General features: G+C 32.6%; 1 protein-coding gene across 2 annotated transcripts; it reads left to right on the top strand.

Annotated features, from left to right (window-relative positions):
• The first annotated feature begins 228 nt into the window (after positions 1–228).
• LOC113720799 (large ribosomal subunit protein uL6x-like) lies at positions 229–3,167 on the top strand. Of its 2 annotated transcripts, XM_072055945.1 has the most exons (6): positions 229–766; positions 1,659–1,772; positions 2,221–2,294; positions 2,386–2,448; positions 2,532–2,764; positions 3,103–3,167. In XM_072055945.1, the coding sequence occupies exons 1-5, from the start codon at positions 392–394 to the stop codon at positions 2,740–2,742; spliced, it is 837 nt and encodes a 278-aa protein (XP_071912046.1). In that variant the 5' UTR covers positions 229–391; the 3' UTR covers positions 2,743–2,764; positions 3,103–3,167. The 2 variants fall into 2 exon arrangements, with proteins under 2 accessions (XP_071912046.1, XP_071912048.1); XM_072055947.1 differs by lacking the exon at positions 2,532–2,764 and having other exon boundaries at positions 283–766.
• Positions 3,168–20,265: the final 17,098 nt, after the last annotated feature.

Below are 20,265 nucleotides of genomic sequence, written 5' to 3'. Positions count from 1 at the left end.
CTCGATTTTAAAAATTTCTTGCAAGTCATACAAATTGTTCACTACAACAAAAATGGCCTTTCCTGACATGTTTATAAGAACATTTGCTGGTTTGTGCCATTATAGCACTCTTATCATGACACTTATTATCAACTCAATAATATATACCCTAATTTTTTTTATTTTATCAGATATAAAAATAATAATGTGCCTTTAGACTACTTAACATGACACTTGAGAAAATGTGAGGTGTACCAAAAAAAAAGAAAGACACAAAACGGCATCGTTTGATTTTGGCGGGCCAAAACACCCTTTTCAACTTCATGGATTTGTAAGGGTTTTTTGGCTGCCAATCTTTTGCACTTCTCCGAAAAAGAAGAAGAGGCGGAATTACTGTGAGCGATGGTCCAAGATGAAGACAATTCTAGCATTGGAGACTATGGATATTCCTGGCGGTGTTAAGATTAAGATGAAAGCCAAGCAGATCGAGGTGGAGGGACCACGCAGGAAGCTTACTCGCAACTTCAAGCATCTCAACCTCGACTTCCAACTCATCACCGATGAGGTCACCGGAAAGAGGAAGCTCAAGGTCGACACTTGGTTCGGCTCCTGCAAGACCACTGCCGCAATTCGAACTGCCCTCAGCCACGTCGAGAACCTCATCACCGACGTTACCAAGGGCTACTGCTACAAGATGAGATTCGTCTATGCACATTTCCCAATCAACGCCTCCATCACCAACTCCAACCGTTCTATTGAGATCCGCAACTTCCTTGGTGAGAAGAAGGTATCTACTATTCTACTAGCATGATGAATATTTGGGTCTTTTCTTATCTCTTTAGATTTGTTATTTCTGATTTCTTTTATATTTTCACACATGTGAATTTTGTTGATTTGATTAGAATTTCTTGATACTGTAAGAGGACTTAGACTTGTGCGGAGGAGCTCTTCCTCTTTCCCTCTGGTTTGAGTGTGTATTTGAGCAGAGTTTATGGGCCAGACTACCAGTGCTTTGTGTCTGTTCATTTCTAGGCTTATTGTTAGATGCTTTTGACCCTTCAATTTGAGAATTAAGCCAACTAAGGCCAGAATGATCCCCAACTTGGGCATTTCGTGGTTGGGTTGTGTGAGGTTGCTAGATAATTCATCTGGGTTTGCTCGGTAATTGTTTATCTGGTTTGCTTACCTGTTGATTACATTGTCAATTTTAGTATCCTGTTTGGTTGTTATGTGATTGTACTGCGTTTGGAATCATTTTGTTTGTCTCACTAGTCATTGGAGATCCGTGGTAATAGTTTTAGTGCTAGTAATACTATATGCGTCTTTAATTCATAGAAATGGGTAGTAGATGCTATTGTCATTATGGTTTGACTTTAAATGAAGTAATTACTTTCCTTTACCAAACATACTATATTTTGGTTTTTTTTTTCTTTTTTTTTCTGCCTTGTTCTTTCTTCGAGGATTTCTGCTGCAACATCTGTAGACCAGTGTTATTGAGGCTAATTAATATTGACTGGGTCATGGTTGAACCTTTCTACTAGACCAATATTGTTAGACTCTGAGAGGTATTGTGGAATTGCTTCCATTGGGTTGCCCCCATTATGCATGTTGAGATTGCTTGAAATTTCTGATAGGGAACATTTTGTAATGTGTGATGTTTTCTGCATCGGGTGAGTAAGGTGGATATGCTTGAAGAAGTCACTGTTATCCGGTCTGAGAAGGTTAAGGATGAATTGGTGTTGGATAGCAATGACATTGAGCTTGTTTCCCGATCTGCTGCCCTGATAAACCAAGTAAGAGTCACTCTGTGCCATATTTATGACATTTGAATCTACAAGTTTTGTTCCTTGTCACTTGTCTTTAAAATGTAGTTCATCTGGCTGGATAGCTAATATACAACGTTTTCTTATTGTGGACAAAAATGCCATGTGAAGAACAAAGATATCCGGAAGTTCCTTGATGGTATCTATGTCAGTGAGAAGGGGCAAATAGCTGAGGAGGAGTGAGAGTTAGTGGCCTACATTTCTTGTTCGTTTGATTGATTTCCTTTTATCATATCAAGCTGGTTGTGGGGATTTCTTAGAGATGACTTCTATTTTGAACTTAAAATAGAAGTCATGTTTTTTGGAGTATATATGCTTGCTTTTAGTGGTCAACTTTAATGTTTGATATCTGTGAGCGCATTTGATGTGTTTCTGTTGCTTTGACATATGCTTGTTTATTGCTGATCTCTTTCTTCAGTCTGTAATTAAGAAGAAGTATGGCCAAGATGCAACAAATGTTGGTGATGAGGGTGACATTGCTCTAATATCCAGGTTAGTTCATGGCATTTTGCTAATATGCTTCCTGTTCATTGTTCAATTCGGTTGTCATATATTTTACAACTTTGTGACTTTGACATTTCAGGAGAACAAGGAAGGTCTTGAATTGCTTAAAACAGCTATTGCTAAAGCTGGTTACACTGGTAAAGTAAGTATTGGAATGGATGTTTATACTGGTTACACTGTTCTTGAATGCTATGGGTATATGTTTTGCTGGTGAAAATGGAGCAGATGTCAAAGGCGGATGTTTGTATGGAAGCAGGCTGCATCCAAGCTTAGGGGTGTACAAGTTTTTACTTACACAGAGCTTGAGATTGCAACAAACAAATTTAGTGCAGCAAATGTGATAGGAAATGGAGGGTATGGGGTAGTGTATAGAGGGATTTTGAGTGATGGCACCGTGGCTGCAATTAAGATGTTGCACAGAGAAGGGAAACAATGAGGAACGTGCCTTTCGGTTAGAGGTTAGTGGACTTCATTTATTGCTAGTTTTCATATTATCCAATTTTTTAAGCTACATAAGCTTGTCAATTAAACTCATCTGTACACTCAATTGAAGATTTTTTTTTGTTTTTTGGTATTTTCCCCTCTTTGGCTAAATACGTTGGGGAATAAAGGGAAATGGTGAGTGAGAATGGAAGTGAGATATTTGCCTAAAAAATGAATGGTACTTCTGGCATGGGTCCACCATTGCTTTCTTGAACATCCTAATTGAACTTATTTGATGGGTGCTTGTCTGTGGTATGGTTTATTTCAACAAGTCTGTATTGAAATCAGTTTGAAGAGTTTGAAATTGCTGCAGGTTGTGATTGGGATGGATGTGGCTGCTTCTGAGTTTTATGGTAAAGACAAGACTTATGATCTAAACTTCAAAGAAGAGGTATTGCTTTTTCACATTTTCTCCCCAGATTGTTATGTCAAACGTTCGAATTCATTGCTAAGCCAAAGGATAAAATTACATCTAGATTCATAAATTCTAGTCTTCTAAAGGGGGGTAATTTCAATCATGACATCTATCTTTTTGGTCATTCTTCTTCTTTATTTAGTATGTTTGCTGCTTTAGTAGTATGTTTGGTGATAGCAAGTAGAAATTTCAGTGCAATGATGGCAACTGGATCAGTGTGTTATTCCAAAACCTTTTGATATACAAGAAAATATAACCTGCGTTATCACCTTTGCTTTTGCCAGTTAAGTTTTGCAAACCTGCTTGGTACCAAAATTTGGCTATTCAGCAATCAACTTTATTTCGAATGAAATGAATCCTGTTTGGTATCGTTACTTTACATTAGAACATAATTGCTAGGTGCTGATATCTTTAATTTATTTTTTTATTTCTGGTCTTTCTTTGCAGAATAATGATGGCTCACAAAAGATATCAGGTTATGACTGAAGGCTCTCATTTCATTGGAAAGTTTGGAAGCTACTGCAAGTTCTTTCTACTTGCTAGGGATGAGAATATTTTAGTTTGTGCACAAGAGAATCTTTTAAGTTAGTGCACATGAGAATCTTTCAAGTTTGTATTTGTTAGGGATTTGTTATGTTAGTACTTGTTACTTACTTTTAGTTCAACAAATTATATTTGAGTATTGACTTTTGCTTTTAGATTACTATATGCATTCTGTTCTTTGGGATAATTTTACAAGTCCTTTGGGTTTCTGATTGACGGAATGTATAGCAGGGAGCACTACCTGCAGGTTGCTTCTATATCAAAAAAAAAAAGATAAAAAAACTCCTGGCAGTTAAAAGTGTCAGCATAGAATTCGATATTCTAATGTTGTACTATACCTATCCTGACACTTTCAATTATCAAGAAAAGGGATTTTTGTTGGCAGATGAGATGTTATAACAGCATAGTTTTCCTGACATGTTGAATAGTATGAGTCTATCCCCACATTGGAAGGGACAACACTCGCCCTAGGTGTGAGGATAGATAAAGTGTCAGGTTAGATTATCTATACTGACACTTTTAAATGCCGTTAAAGGCCATTTTTGTTGTAGTGGTTACATAGACGAAAAAAATTTATTTACTGCATTCCAAAGTTCTCATCACAATTTTCAGGCTGCCTAACCTCCATTGGAGTTATTGGTAGTTCTATATGAATTGAATTAATTTGTACAAGAGATCCTGAAGACTTGGGTGGAGAAATTCCTTCCACGGCATTTTTATTTCTCTTCATGTTCAAAAGGAAACAAATAAAACAGTTGCACCAGGAGGAAATTTGTTCTAAACATAATTTTGTCAACCATGAAATGAAACAAATGACCTAAGCAATGAAAACTGACTAGACGCACATAAGGTGAGATCGATTCAAATGGTTAGCTATTGTGGTATTAGTCACGGTCACAAATATTAGTGTTTAATATCTTTTGCTGCATATCGGAATAATGTTAAGCAATGCATTTTTTTTTTTATGTAGAGTGTTTAAAAAGATTGGAAACCAATATAAAAATCATAAAATATGTGTGACCAATTCAGAGAACTGATAATATACACTAAGGGGGCGTTTGGTAAAAGGGTATCGGAATGAAGTAATGGAATAAACTCCATAACTGGTGTTTGGTTCACTGGTATGGGAATTGAAATTTTGGAATGATTTCTAAAAATTTGGCATCTCTCCATTCCCTAGTAAAAGGGTGGGTTTTGTCCAAAACCCAAGTATGATTCCAAAATTTTATAATTACATAATATTTAGTATAATTAATATTTATATATATTATATATTTATATTATAATATATACATATATAATATATTACAATTATAATATTTTATTATAATATTAGTATATTATATAAATATATATTATAATTATTTAGTTAAATATAATTATATTTATATAATATAAATTTATTAATATTATATAATAATATATTTATAACATATGCATATTTATAAATGTATATTATATGTTCATATAATTATAATATATACATGTATATAATATTAATAAATTATATAATTATAATTATATTTATATTTATTATTTTAAATATATTAATATATAATAATAACTATATCTAATATTAATATGCATTATATTTATATAAAATATTAGTACAATTAATATTTATATATTATATATTTATAATTATATATTTATATTATAACATTTGTATAATTATAATTAATTATATATATAATATTTAATTTAATTAGTTACAAAATTATAATAATGATATTATTATATTATATAATTATATATTATAATTATTTAGTTAAATATAATTATACCTATATAATATATATTATAAATTTATTAATATTATATAATAATATATTTATAATATATATGTATATTTATAAATGTATATTATATGTGCATATAATTATAATATATAAATGAATGTAATATTAATAAGTTATATAATTATAATTATAATTATAATTTTAAATATAATAATATATAATAATAACTATATTTAATATGTAATATATATTATATTTATATAAAATAGTAGTATAATTAATATTTGTATATATTATATAATTATAATTATATATTTATATTTAATTATATATATAATATTTAATTTAATTAGTTACAAACTTATAACAATAATATTATTAGTTATATGTATTATATAATGTATATTAATTTATGTAATATAATTAATATTATCAATTATACTAATAATTATACATGTTTACTAATAGAAATTATTAATTAGTTAGACTAAATTTACTAATACATTTATACTAATATATTTAATTAGTGAAAATTTCTTAAATCCCATTTACAAAGAGCCAATAACTATCATTTACGATGTGGTTTATAATATATTTATTATATTCTATTTCAAAAGAGTCGATGAGCGAAACATCAACTATAGTAATGATACACATTCCAGGTACTTGAACCAAACAAATGTATTGGAATGAATGACTTCATTCCAAACTCAGGATATCCGATTCCGAATCCGAATCCGATTCCGATGTACGAACCAAACGCCACCTAAGCATCAATTTGACATGTTACATGTTCTCTAAATTGCATATTTTGACACTTCGCCTAATGAATTTTTTATGTTGTGGCATTTATGTCATCTTATCTAGAATGTCTTAAATATTTTCATACATCGAAGACTACAATAGGTTAACAGATATTGTATGTGTCATATATATGATGTCTTTCTACAAGTTGTGGGTTTTTTTTTTCAAGAAATTAGAATAGAATTATTTGAAATTTTATATGATATTATATACAAGACAAAGTAATGGTAAAAGAGTTGCAAATCGGTAAATATAGTAAATAACTAATTTAAAGATAACTAGTTCTCCTTATTCACCTAATTCATCGTACAAAAAGTGTTAGGTGCAAAACTGTCAAGTTTGACTTCACTAATTGGTGAATCAAGTTCGAATAAACTCTTGCTAAATCAAGTTTGATTCGAGTATCAAATAGTTTGATTCATCATTCAATCCTAATCAAGAAATGAATAGAAATAATTGAAACTAGGTAAGAAATGAAGTCCAAATGACATAAATTAACACCTCACACAAAAAAGAAAAACCCACTCTAAAACAGTGATCTTCACAAGAATATAACCATAGTCAAATGTATGCATTGACACGTGTCAAGCATGTGCCACACTTGGGTGGGGGAATTTCTTCCACTACAATATTATTTTTGTCCATGTCTAAAGAATATAGGCAAGATAGCTGCACCAAGAGGGAAATTGTTGTGTAACATAATTTTGTCAGCCATGAAACAAATGGCATAATCCATTAAAACTGACGAAATTTTTTTTTCATGTACAACATATGTACAATTCAGAGAACTAATAATATACATTGACATCAATTTTACATGTTAAATGTTGTCTAAATCACATATTTTGACAATTCACCTGACAAAATTTTTTATGTTGTGGTATTTATATCATCTTATATATAATCTCTTACAAAAATCTCATACATTGATGACTATATTAGGTTAAATAGATACTAAATGTATCATATATATGATGTCCTTCTACAAGTTGTGAATTTTATTTGAAGAAATTAGGTTAGAATTATTTGGAATTTTATATGATATTATGTGCAAGACAAGGCAATAGTAAACAAGTTGCAAATTCGTAAATATAGTAAAAATTGATTTAAAGATATAGTTCTCCTTATTCACCTAATTTGTCATAGAAAAGGTGTCAGGTGCAAAATTGTTATGTTTTACTAGACTAGTTGGTGAACCAAGTTCGAATGAACTTTTAGTAAACTAAATTCATTTCAAGTATCGAGTAATTTGATTAATCTTTCAGTCATAAAGGAAAGCTAACATAAATTAACACCTCACATAAAATAGCATGGACCCACTCTAAAACTATGATCTATACAATGTAAAGGAAAAATCAGCTCAAAACCTAGCTAAAAAAGGCCCGCACAAAATCACCAAAAGGGGAAAAAACCCAATTATCTTTCTCAAAATCCATTAAATTAAGCATGAGAAATAGATGAGAAACCATATATCGGAGAAATTAAGTTTTATTTGATCAAAACAACCCTTGTCAGACTTAGAAATATTTTCCTTGCAACAACTCCCAAGAAGACCTATCATCAATCAATAAAAAAATGGGCCAAGAAAAAATATGTAAAACTCATAAACTGATCTAAAATCGTAGGTGAATTAAAGGGTGAAACATAACCATGAATTTACTAGTTTTAGCCTTGGAAGTGAACAAAAATAGTAGAGAGTGAAAATAAAATATTTAATTGATATTTTTTCAAATACAGAAGAGACAATAAAGTACTATGCAGCTTGTAGTCATAGAACTAGCAAGAGAAGCCTTTCTTTCTTTCTTTTCTTTCTTGTTTCTTTATTGCATTTTTTCCAAAGTACTTTTGTTTTTCTCGTTTTAACTTATGTTTTTCCAGTTGAGGTTATAATTAATGCATTTTGCATGTGAATTTATAGCAGGGGAGAGAGATAAACGGATCAACCAATAGGAAACTGCCAGTTAGGTATTAAGGTATAAGGCTTATTAGTATCTATTAGCCAAATGTGTAACCCTAGTCAAATGTGGGTATTAACACGTATCATGCACGCGCCACAAAATTAGGAATTTCTGTGACTGTTATTTATTGGGTAAGTGTGAGATAGGAGACGCTTCAACACTCAAGTGGGTTGGAATTTGTGCCTACGTAATACATGGAGTGTTTGAGATGACAGAAGAGTCTAATTTTGGGGCAGATACCCTAACGTCTAAGTTGTAATTAAAAATAAAAAAGTGGAAATTGAAATTAGAAAATAAGGATTGCCCTAACCTGAAACTTGATATGGTGCAGCTTTGATAACAAATTTAAAAACTTGCCATGCACTAAAGGCTGGTAAGTATTAAATGGTGGATTCTCAAAATCACAACTGAAAAATCTTATATGACCATTAGATGTATTTTTATCATTTTTCTTGACGACATAATTTAATGTTGATGTGGGGATAAATTTTGAATAGTTAAAGTATGAAAAGAAGAAAAAGTTAAAAGGAAAAAGATTTTAAGCAAACGCTAATGCAACTTTATCATTATTTTCCTCAAACAAAAACTATTGTTGTTGGAAGTATGCAATTGACTTTGAGGTTTTTAATTATTGGACATGCACAAATTGGTCCAATTTATTTTTGCATAACTAAAATTTTTTGAATAATAGTTAGCATGGTAGAAGTGAATCTACAATCGTAATTTTGTTAGACATTACTCTTAGGGATGGTTTACACATTGTTGTGTCTCCAGAGGGGCATCGATCCCTTTGACGTTGAACTGGACTCGTTGGTTTTAGTTCGTATCTTGAATCGCTTAGTAAGTTGCCCATGGGGCATTCACACGGAGGTGCAGCAGTTGATGGGGGTGGCGCATCATTTTCCTCGAATTCTTCACTGTTACCGTCAGGCGAACCAAGTCGCGGATATATTGGCAAATTCTGGTTGTCAGCAGGCCCGTGACGATATATATTTGGCAGTTTCAGATTTGCCTCGTTTAGCGCGAGGAGCTTTGTTTCTAGATAGGCTAGGAGTGCCATCCCTCCGCCAGGTTGTTGTGAGGGAGGGCTAGTTTAAGCATGGACGCTTGTAACTTTGGTTTTTCCGTTTAATAACATAATCTATTTTTTTTTAAAAGGGATGGTTTACGCATTTACCAATATAAACTAGGAATCTAATTGACTTGTATTTGATTGATAAGATTTTTTTAATCGATATCTAATTTAGTCAAAAATGATTCCGAGATTTGAATACATAGAAAAAAAACAACTATAAAGAAATCTTCAAAGAATTTTAATTGATGCAAACATCTTTAATGCAATTAATGATTTTGCACTACTTGTTCCACAAAAATAAATATCATGTAAAGTAAGATCTATTTGCTCTTGAAACTTAGATAGGCACAATATTTCACCATTAAATAAATATTCATGTATGCAACCACCTAACCAATTAATTGTCTCATAAGTAATTGCAAATAATGTCAACAAGTGCATATAAATGCACCTAATAATGTAGGTCGTTGATGTGCAAGCAGGAGGCAAACTAATAAGTTTATCAAACTTGGGATCCGTATCGATTAAGTTGTTTCAAGGATGTTATTGAAAAACTTTATTACAACTGTACAATATATAAAGATTTTAACATACATGTGTTTTTTGAATTGTCTTATAAATACCATCCAACCTCTTCTTTGACCACCCACTATCACCCTCTTTACCACAGGTAACTCCCTTTCATACTTCACTATTTTTCTCCTCCATCCTTTGCTGGACACATCTTCTTTCCTCTTCCTCTCACTATCTCTTTCTTTGTTCCTTCCTTTTTATTTTCCCTGCTACTCTCTATTTTTTTTCTCGATCTCCCACAATTCCTTATTTCTCCTCCATTCCCTCAATTCACACTTTTGTTTTCCTAGTGTCGTGGCCCTCTGTCTTACCAATCTTGTTGTAGTTATGACCAAATTGGGAGAGAAAGGTAGCACAGCCCTCTATCCTTCCGACCAACTTATAATTACAACTAGATCGAGTATGATTTAGGTAGGTTTAGGGACTGTAGAAAGGAGGGTAACAGAGGGACGAAAAGAAAGGATAGAGGAGGAAAGAGATGGCAACCACGACCGGATCTAGAGGGACAGTGGATTGAGAGTGTAACCATGACCGGATCGAAAGTGGATCTTAGTTGATTCTTTGTATTAGTTATAATTAGTCAATAGTGTAACTTTAAAATATCATCAACCAAGGAAACTCTATACTATACAAGTTGGGTATTTAGTTAAAAGTTTTTATTAATGGAGTTCTCATTAACACATCTAAATTATACTTAAATTACCATCTAAGTGAATATAATCACAATTATTGCACCCCTACATTTAGACACTTTTTCAAATTACTTGTACTTTTCCCGAAAAACTAACATTTAAGACCCCTCTCATAGCTAGTGCTGATTGGGCACTCATTAGCTAAACCATTAGTTAAAAACCAACTCCACAAAAAAGTGACTTTTGACTATCTAATCAAACATTGATTTTTCTAGCTCCGTCAAACCTATTTTAAGTACCAATTTTTCTTTAACTCTATTGACCCTTCCTATCAAGCTAAAATCTTGGTTTGTCCTTGGTAGCAGGGAAGAGAGGGGCAAAGGTGAAGAGATGGGTTGAGGTTTAGTGAAATAGGGTGATATTGACGGGTATTTTACATACGTGCAAGCTAAAAAATACCGAATTACACCCGTTCACTGCAAGTATACAGATCAACTAGTAGTTTAGGGTATATATCGGGTCGATCCCACAAGGAAGAGTGAACAATTACCGGTATTACTAAAGTTTCTCTATTATTTAGACTATCAATTAATGATAAGAAATTTAACCTACTGCACTTATACAAGAAATTAACAAATAAAAGCTCCTTAGGTTGTGGTATCCCTAACTACTCATGCAAGTATTATATTTGGATCATTGAATACTACATCTAGGCTAATTATGGTGTAATTTCCTTATGCATTTGAATCCTACTTTCGTAGTGAATCAATTATACTTATAACTAATCCATACCTATTCTCATGGTTATGAAATTAGCTACAAGTTCATTTCTTCAGTGAAATTACATGAAATGAATCACTAAAAACCACATAGGTGCACCTCTACTTTCGTGAGTGTACTCCCTATGTTTAGTACTTCTTGAACTAATGTTAAATCTCAATTTTCATTGCAGAAATAACACCTTAGATAATCAGAATTAATGGTACCAGATTAATCATGATTTCAAGAGCCAAAGTGCTAAATAACTTGCTCAAATACTAGCAATCAAATAGCCAAATAATAAACACTAACAATCATAGGAAGTTCAACCAAACCCAAGGTATAAACTTTAAAAACACATATTAAATATAAAATCCAGAACTTGTATATTAGCTAAACTTGGAATCAAATACAAAAGATAAAGAGTTGGAAAGGAATGTAACCCATGTCACTTGAGCTCATCACCTTGCCTTCTTCATCTCCATTTTCATCCTAATCTAGATAATATACAAGAGTGGATGAACTAACTAGCTAAACTATACTACACTAATCTAATACTAAGAGAATGGAAAAACTACATTTCTGCACTTCCAAGCTTCTCCCGTATATTTCCCCCTATTCAGACCACCCAAAATGTCTCTGCATATAAACTGCTTAAGAGCTCCATTTTTCCAAGTCAAATTCCACATTTTGATTCCCAAATCTCAATTTTGTTAGGATAGTCAATAACAAATGTTTTTGACTTGAAAATAAGCCACCTTGTCTGCCCTTTTGTCTTCTGAAGCATGTGCACCGAATTCTCTTGCAACTTATAGCTGGAAAGTGGTATGAACACAAGAGAATTGACTGAGCAAATTGCAGAATTTCGGCCAGAAAACGCGCCTTTACAAAACGCGTCTACAACTCGCGTTTTGTGCACTCGCGTTTTCACTTTGTCCTTACTTCAACTGCGATTTTCTCCATGATGCAGGCCAAACTGGCTTTTGTACAAAACACCAAAGTTGTAGATCTTTGAGTTAGCTTTCCAATGCTTCAAGAATCATCCAAATCGGAGCTTTGTAGACTGAGATATGATCAAAATACTAAACACTGGTCGGAACTCTATTTTCCACTTTGGACAGCTGAGTTGAATTTCGGTATTTCAACTTTTGGACTATGAAAACGGATGAATTGGACTTTGATGTCTTCATACCAAATGTAGATATATCTCTTAGCTTCAAAATGGTACCAAGATCACCTTGATCCGATCATTGTAGCTCCTGATATAGTCAAAATACGAAAATATGTCTGAGTTGTCATAGCTGACTTTTCTTGATTTTTGTCCTCAAATTGCATTTCTTCCTTTTACACTTCATATTTTATTTTCCCCACTTTAATCTATCTTCAATCATCCAAATATCTTCTCAATGCACTTCATTTGATGATTGAATCATTAAACCTACAAAATATGAAGTTTTTACCATAAAAATCCATAAAATGCAATGTTTAGCCACTTTAACATAAAATGTAGTTTTTTACCAAAACCTTAGTTATTTTAGTTATAAAACTAAATAATCAAACCAAAATTAACTAATAAAACACACTAAAAATACGTAAAATAAACCCTTGTCAAATACCCCCACACTTGAACCATTGCTTGTCCTCAAGCAATAAAAATACAAACCAACAATGATCCAAAATTTGAAAATAAACATATGTAGCATTTCAACTTCATTTCCTCAAAACAAAGTAAATAACCATTATGCAATTATTCAATTAAGTTCAAGTACTCATAATATCAAGTAAAGGAGAGCCAATTATACCGTCATTATAACAAATTCAAATCAATTTTTCATCCTTACCCAATCTTACAAGTAAGTAACTCATATGGTCAATAATATGCTTCCTAAACCCATAATCATCTTCTTATTTAACTTAAAGAGGGATTTATTTATATAATATAGCTAAATATTACTTAAGTTGTGAAAGTATCTTTTTACGCGAGTGTCGACATTTGTAGATGCCAACCTCCGGTTACTCAACACTTCACATACTCAAGTTGCTTTGCATACTCTTAATTCAAGTACCTTTTTACGCGAAAGTCGACATTTGTAGATGAAGACTCCCGGTTACTAAGTACAAGAATCATTGGAGTAGAAGAATTTTTATTTATTTTCTTTTTTTCTTTTGTTTTTTGTTTTTCTCTTTTTCTTCATTTTTTTTCATTTTTCATCATTTTTTTTCTTTTTTTTTTATAGCAAAGAGAATAATAATTTTCTAAAAAAAATAATCATGAGAAGAGTATTGCACTTATTGACCATATTTATCACTTAACTTATAAAATCCAATAAAGAAAAGAAATTTCATCAAATATGCAAAAAAATATAGGCATAATTTTCTCCACTTCACAAGATATATTTTCCTACAAATGCAAAATTATAATCACATAATAGTCATTTCCAAGTTAAATGAGAAAAGAAGTTTCCAAATCATATATATTTATCTCAAATGTAGAAGGAATTTGAACTACTAATGGTATGGAACTTGTTACCCCTTGGATAAAATCGAAAAAATATGAAACTTTTTGGGACAAGTTTGCAATTTTGGACAAGATTTTAGAAAAATTTTGAATTTTAACACAAGTCCAATATTTGCAACTAATAATTCAATCACATACAATGTATATAATCTCAATTCTCCCCCCACACTTAACATACACATTGTCCTCAATGTGTAAAAAGGAAAATCAAGATAAAGAAAAGTAATACTCCCCTATTGTTGCGATTGAATATGAAGCTTCAAAATCCATTGTCCGTGTGTCTCCAACGCTTCATGAGTTTCATTGGATAACCATTAATGATGTAATCCTAAAAATGAAAAATGAGAAACAAAAGTGATAACAAAGGCTTAATAAACATATAACGGCGATCCGTAATTCCTAAGCCTTTGTGGTGGTGATGTACCTATAGAAAATACACAATAAGCAACTGAAGGTACAAGAAAATATATGAGGAAAAGAAGAAAAAAGATAATCAAGGAATCTGCATTTTTTTTTTTTTGCTCCGAAAACGCGACTCATGAAAACGCGCCACCAAGCCGCGTTTTGTGAAGTCGCGTTTCTTCACATATCTTGCAGGATCCAAAACGCGACTGTGTTATAAAACGCGACTTGGAGTCGCGTATTTGAAGGCGCGTTTTTTATTTTTGATCAGGCTGTAAAACGCGAGTATTCTTAAAAACGCGCCTTATAGTCGCGTTTTTAAGGCGCGTTTTCTTTTCTGCAGGCGCAGAATTGAAAACGCGATTAGCTGAATACGCGACTTTGTGGTGCGTTTTCTTTGAAAAACACGTTTTCTGCTGCAAATTTTAGCAGAAATTCAACTTTTGCAAAATTACAAAAGGTACCCTAATTACTCAAAATGCATCATAGATCATTCCTTTGCTAAAATACTCAATACATGCACATGTAAAATGATCAAAATATGCATTTTAACCCCTTGTAACGAATCAAAAACAACAATTACTCAAATCGAGGGGTTGAGTTCCTTGATCAAATTTCGCCTTTTTCACCTCATTTGGTCACTTTTGCTTTCATTTCCAAAACCTACAAATGAAAAATAACAAAATAACTCAAACTCATACTTTAAACATAAAATCACTCCAAAGTAACATGAACTTAAACAAACATTGGGTTGCCTCCCAATAAGCGCTTCTTTAAAGTCAATAGCTTGACTATTTCACCTTTTTTTTCAAGGAGCCTTAGTTAACGAATAATCCACCATTTTAGGCCGTGGTGGATCATTAAAAGGTGGCTTTATCGCGAAAGCCACATGTTCTAATGATGTGAGAAATGGAAGTGACTCACATATTCCAAGTGTTTCATAGATATTACCTTGAATATGCACCACTTGAGAACTTACCAAAGGAAATGTTATGAAAGTATCTTGGGCAGGAATATCTTTAAAACCTGTACTTTTTATACACTCCTCAAGAGGGGTGAAAAATGAGTCATTAAAACTTACCTCTTGAGGTTCAAAGTTAGTTCCAAAGATATTATCATGTGAAATGGACATTTGCTCATTGAAACACAATTGAAATTCATCATTTTCATCAAAATGTAACCCATTTTCACATACAACATTCCCACCATTCATGCTAGGATCATTTTGCAAATTATTAGAAGAAATAACTTCACACAATACATGTAATTGATCTTGTATTCTACCAAAGTGAGAAGCCAATTCATCTATCCTTTCCTCAATCCTATCAAAACGGTCGAAAGTCACATTAGCTAATTTTTCTATAGCTAACTCCCAAGATGGTTTAAAATCATTAGCTACTCTTTCTATTGCTAACTCCCAAGATGGTTTTGATTCATATTGGACACATTCCGGTTGGTAATCGTAAAAATATGAAAAATTACTATAAATACATTGATTATTCCAACCATAAGCAGAAGAATTGCTCAAATTAGCACTATATCGATCAAAGCAAGGATTGTAATGCTCTAATTCATCATAATAATCCACATTTTGTGCTTGCATACATGTATTAGTAGCATGATAACCTCCACACAAGTCACAAATCACATGATAAGAATTAAAAGTATTAAAATTCCTCCCTTGCTCAATTTCATGCGTAATTGTGTCCATTTGAACTTGTAACATAATTACATCAAATTTTGCCTTTAAGCACTTCAAACCATCTTTAAAAGACATACCCTCAGTAATTTCTTGGTTACCTCTGTTGAAGGAGCTTTGCACTAGGTAACCATCCATTGCCAATCTTTCATTTCTCAAGCTTTGTCCTCCAAATTGACCTATCCTCCTCATCACCTAAAATTGCTTTTAAACAACTTAAGAGCAAAATTAGTAAGAAGAATAGGTGATAAAATGCATACACACAGAAAATACTAAAATGACAGAAAATAACATTCACACAATAACTAATAAAATGTCTAAACTAATAAAGTTACTCTTCACACCGATATTGCCAAATCTTCCCCGGCAACGGCGCCAAAAACTTGACGGGTATTTTACATACGTGCAAGCTAAAAAATACCGAATTACACCCGTTCACTGCAAGTATACAGATCAACTAGTAGTTTAGGGTATATATCGGGTCGATCCCACAAGGAAGAGTGAACAATTACCGGTATTACTAAAGTTTCTCTATTATTTAGACTATCAATTAATGATAAGAAATTTAACCTACTGCACTTATACAAGAAATTAACAAATAAAAGCTCCTTAGGTTGTGGTATCCCTAACTACTCATGCAAGTATTATATTTGGATCATTGAATACTACATCTAGGCTAATTATGGTGTAATTTCCTTATGCATTTGAATCCTACTTTCGTAGTGAATCAATTATACTTATAACTAATCCATACCTATTCTCATGGTTATGAAATTAGCTACAAGTTCATTTCTTCAGTGAAATTACATGAAATGAATCACTAAAAACCACATAGGTGCACCTCTACTTTCGTGAGTGTACTCCCTATGTTTAGTACTTCTTGAACTAATGTTAAATCTCAATTTTCATTGCAGAAATAACACCTTAGATAATCAGAATTAATGGTACCAGATTAATCATGATTTCAAGAGCCAAAGTGCTAAATAACTTGCTCAAATACTAGCAATCAAATAGCCAAATAATAAACACTAACAATCATAGGAAGTTCAACCAAACCCAAGGTATAAACTTTAAAAACACATATTAAATATAAAATCCAGAACTTGTATATTAGCTAAACTTGGAATCAAATACAAAAGATAAAGAGTTGGAAAGGAATGTAACCCATGTCACTTGAGCTCATCACCTTGCCTTCTTCATCTCCATTTTCATCCTAATCTAGATAATATACAAGAGTGGATGAACTAACTAGCTAAACTATACTACACTAATCTAATACTAAGAGAATGGAAAAACTACATTTCTGCACTTCCAAGCTTCTCCCGTATATTTCCCCCTATTCAGACCACCCAAAATGTCTCTGCATATAAACTGCTTAAGAGCTCCATTTTTCCAAGTCAAATTCCACATTTTGATTCCCAAATCTCAACTTTGTTAGGATAGTCAATAACAAATGTTTTTGACTTGAAAATAAGCCACCTTGTCTGCCCTTTTGTCTTCTGAAGCATGTGCACCGAATTCTCTTGCAACTTATAGCTGGAAAGTGGTATGAACACAAGAGAATTGACTGAGCAAATTGCAGAATTTCGGCCAGAAAACGCGCCTTTACAAAACGCGTCTACAACTCGCGTTTTGTGCACTCGCGTTTTCACTTTGTCCTTACTTCAACTGCGATTTTCTCCATGATGCAGGCCGAACTGGCTTTTGTGCAAAACACCAAAGTTGTAGATATTTGAGTTAGCTTTCCAATGCTTCAAGAATCATCCAAATCGGAGCTTTGTAGACTGAGATATGATCAAAATACTAAACACTGGTCGGAACTCTGTTTTCCACTTTGGACAGCTGAGTTGAATTTCGGTATTTCAACTTTTGGACTATGAAAACGGATGAATTGGACTTTGATGTCTTCATACCAAATGTAGATATATCTCTTAGCTTCAAAATGGTACCAAGATCACCTTGATCCGATCATTGTAGCTCCTGATATAGTCAAAATACGAAAATGTGTCTGAGTTGTCATAGCTGACTTTTCTTGATTTTTGTCCTCAAATTGCATTTCTTCCTTTTACACTTCATATTTTATTTTCCCCACTTTAATCCATCTTCAATCATCCAAATATCTTCTCAATGCACTTCATTTGATGATTGAATCATTAAACCTACAAAATATGAAGTTTTTACCATAAAAATCCATAAAATGCAATGTTTAGCCACTTTAACATAAAATGTAGTTTTTTACCAAAACCTTAGTTATTTTAGTTATAAAACTAAATAATCAAACCAAAATTAACTAATAAAACACACTAAAAATACGTAAAATAAACCCTTGTCAGATATATGGAGAGAAAAAAAGGAGAAGGAAACAGGAGATATGCCGGTGTCATTAGGGTAGTGGCATGAGGGCGAGAGTGGCAGTAAGAGGGTAGTGGCTGGTGGTGACTTTTTTTTGGGTGATTTTAAGGTGATTTTTGGAAAGTATTTTTGTAGACTTGTATCACAAATATTGGTTTTTGTTAAAAAAAATGCAAATGCAAAAGAGCCTTAAATATTTAAGCATTAATGACAACGAGTACGATGCCAATTGATTGGTTTTTTAACCCACATTTTTACACATTTTTCCAATCTATAACATAGCTAGTAATGAATTACAAATTTGTACATTTTTAAAATGAAAAGTAGAAGGAAATATTGAAAGGATAGCTATATATAGGTATTCACATCTCTCACACAATTAGCTAGTGATTTTTCACTAAACCATTGTTAGAAAATGAATACCATTAAGACATTTTAGTTCTTGAAACTTCAATAGCCCCAATTTATAACAATCAACTAAATATACAAGAACTCTACTAGCAATCCAACTAATTGGCTCAAAAAAGCAATTGAGTATAACTTGTGTTATAACATTTATCAAATGCATATTCCATATTACATATGTGAACAATTCCATATGTTCACCTAATAATATGGCCACTAATGTGCAAACAAATGATGAATCAAGTTTATTTAAATTAAATATTTAACCATTAAATGTTCATGATATGGAACCAAATGCAAAATAAATAGATTCCTAAAATTATTATAATTTATGAAGCAGTTACAAATATTTTTGACATCTTGCTCAAACAAAAAAGTTAATGTTGTTGAAATGCGGTGCTAAATGTCAAATAACTAAGGGCCCATTTTGATGGTATATTTTTTGAATGTTTGCATAAACTTTACTATAACTTACTGTAGAAATTATAGAAAACTTTTGTGTATTTAGGGTTTGAAAAAATTGAAAACCTTTTTTCTTCCTTTTTTCCCTTTTTTTCTTTCTATCCTTTTTCTTCTTCCTCCCTATAGTAGACCCTTTCTTCCCCCTCCCTTCCATCCCCCCGGCGCCACCACCAGCTACCACTCTTCCTTCCCTCTCTTTTTTATTTTCTCTCTTTCTCTCCCTCCCTCCTAACCACTACTACCATTGCCGAAGCTGTAGCTTGAGCAGATAAAGTCTCCTTAATTTCGTTCTTTAGATCTCCTCTTATTTCCACTAGATTCGTCATCCTCTTCGGTGACGGCCTCTTAGATGAGCTAGATCTAGGAGATTTCTCTCCGAATTTATTAGCTCCTACTACGGGGGAGGTTACGAACGAAGATGTTGATGAAAATGGCAACAATGTGGAGGCAGATGATGTGGCATTGAAGAATTTCTAGCACATATTATTCGTCGCTAGATTTCCAGTATCACTGCAGTTATTAATATAAGGCGTGACGATCTCCGATATGACTTTGAATTCCATCTGTTCTTTCTCTATCTTCTAGGCCATTTTTAGCCTTTCAGGCCATGAAATTTATTTTAAAAAACAAATTCAATAGACAATCAACCAAAAAACCTTTGTAAATTAAATTTGAATAATTATTATAAGAGGAAAATATGATCCAAGAAGGGAAAATTGGGGATTTTTCTCTAAAGAGGAAAAATTGGGCAAAGAAGATAAGAAGGGGGTATTGTGGGGGGGAGGAAGGGAGAAATGCAGCATAAAGTATGGAGTTTTATGGGGGAAGGGGTGGAGAGAGAAGAAAGGAAAGAGATGAGGAAAAAAAAGCAAAAAAAAAAGAAGAGAAGGGAAAGAGTGGTGGCCGACAGCGGTGGTGCCGATGGCAGCAGGCGAGTGGTCTAAGGTGAGGAGGATGAAGAAGAAGAAGTGAGGAAGGGAAGAAAAAACTTGTGTATTTTTGCTATTTTGAGTGTGTATTTTAAAAATTTTGGGGTGTTTCTTAAGAGTTAATATCGACAAAATTGTAAAAAAATAAAAAAACTTGCTTATTAAAAAGAGGGCAAAAGACATAGCTTCCAAACAAGGCCTAAGTTATGGG

Source organism: Coffea arabica, chromosome 1e, assembly GCF_036785885.1.
Source record: "Coffea arabica cultivar ET-39 chromosome 1e, Coffea Arabica ET-39 HiFi, whole genome shotgun sequence".
Taxonomy (NCBI): domain Eukaryota; kingdom Viridiplantae; phylum Streptophyta; class Magnoliopsida; order Gentianales; family Rubiaceae; genus Coffea; species Coffea arabica.
This window is presented reverse-complemented; position numbering and strand designations above follow the sequence as displayed.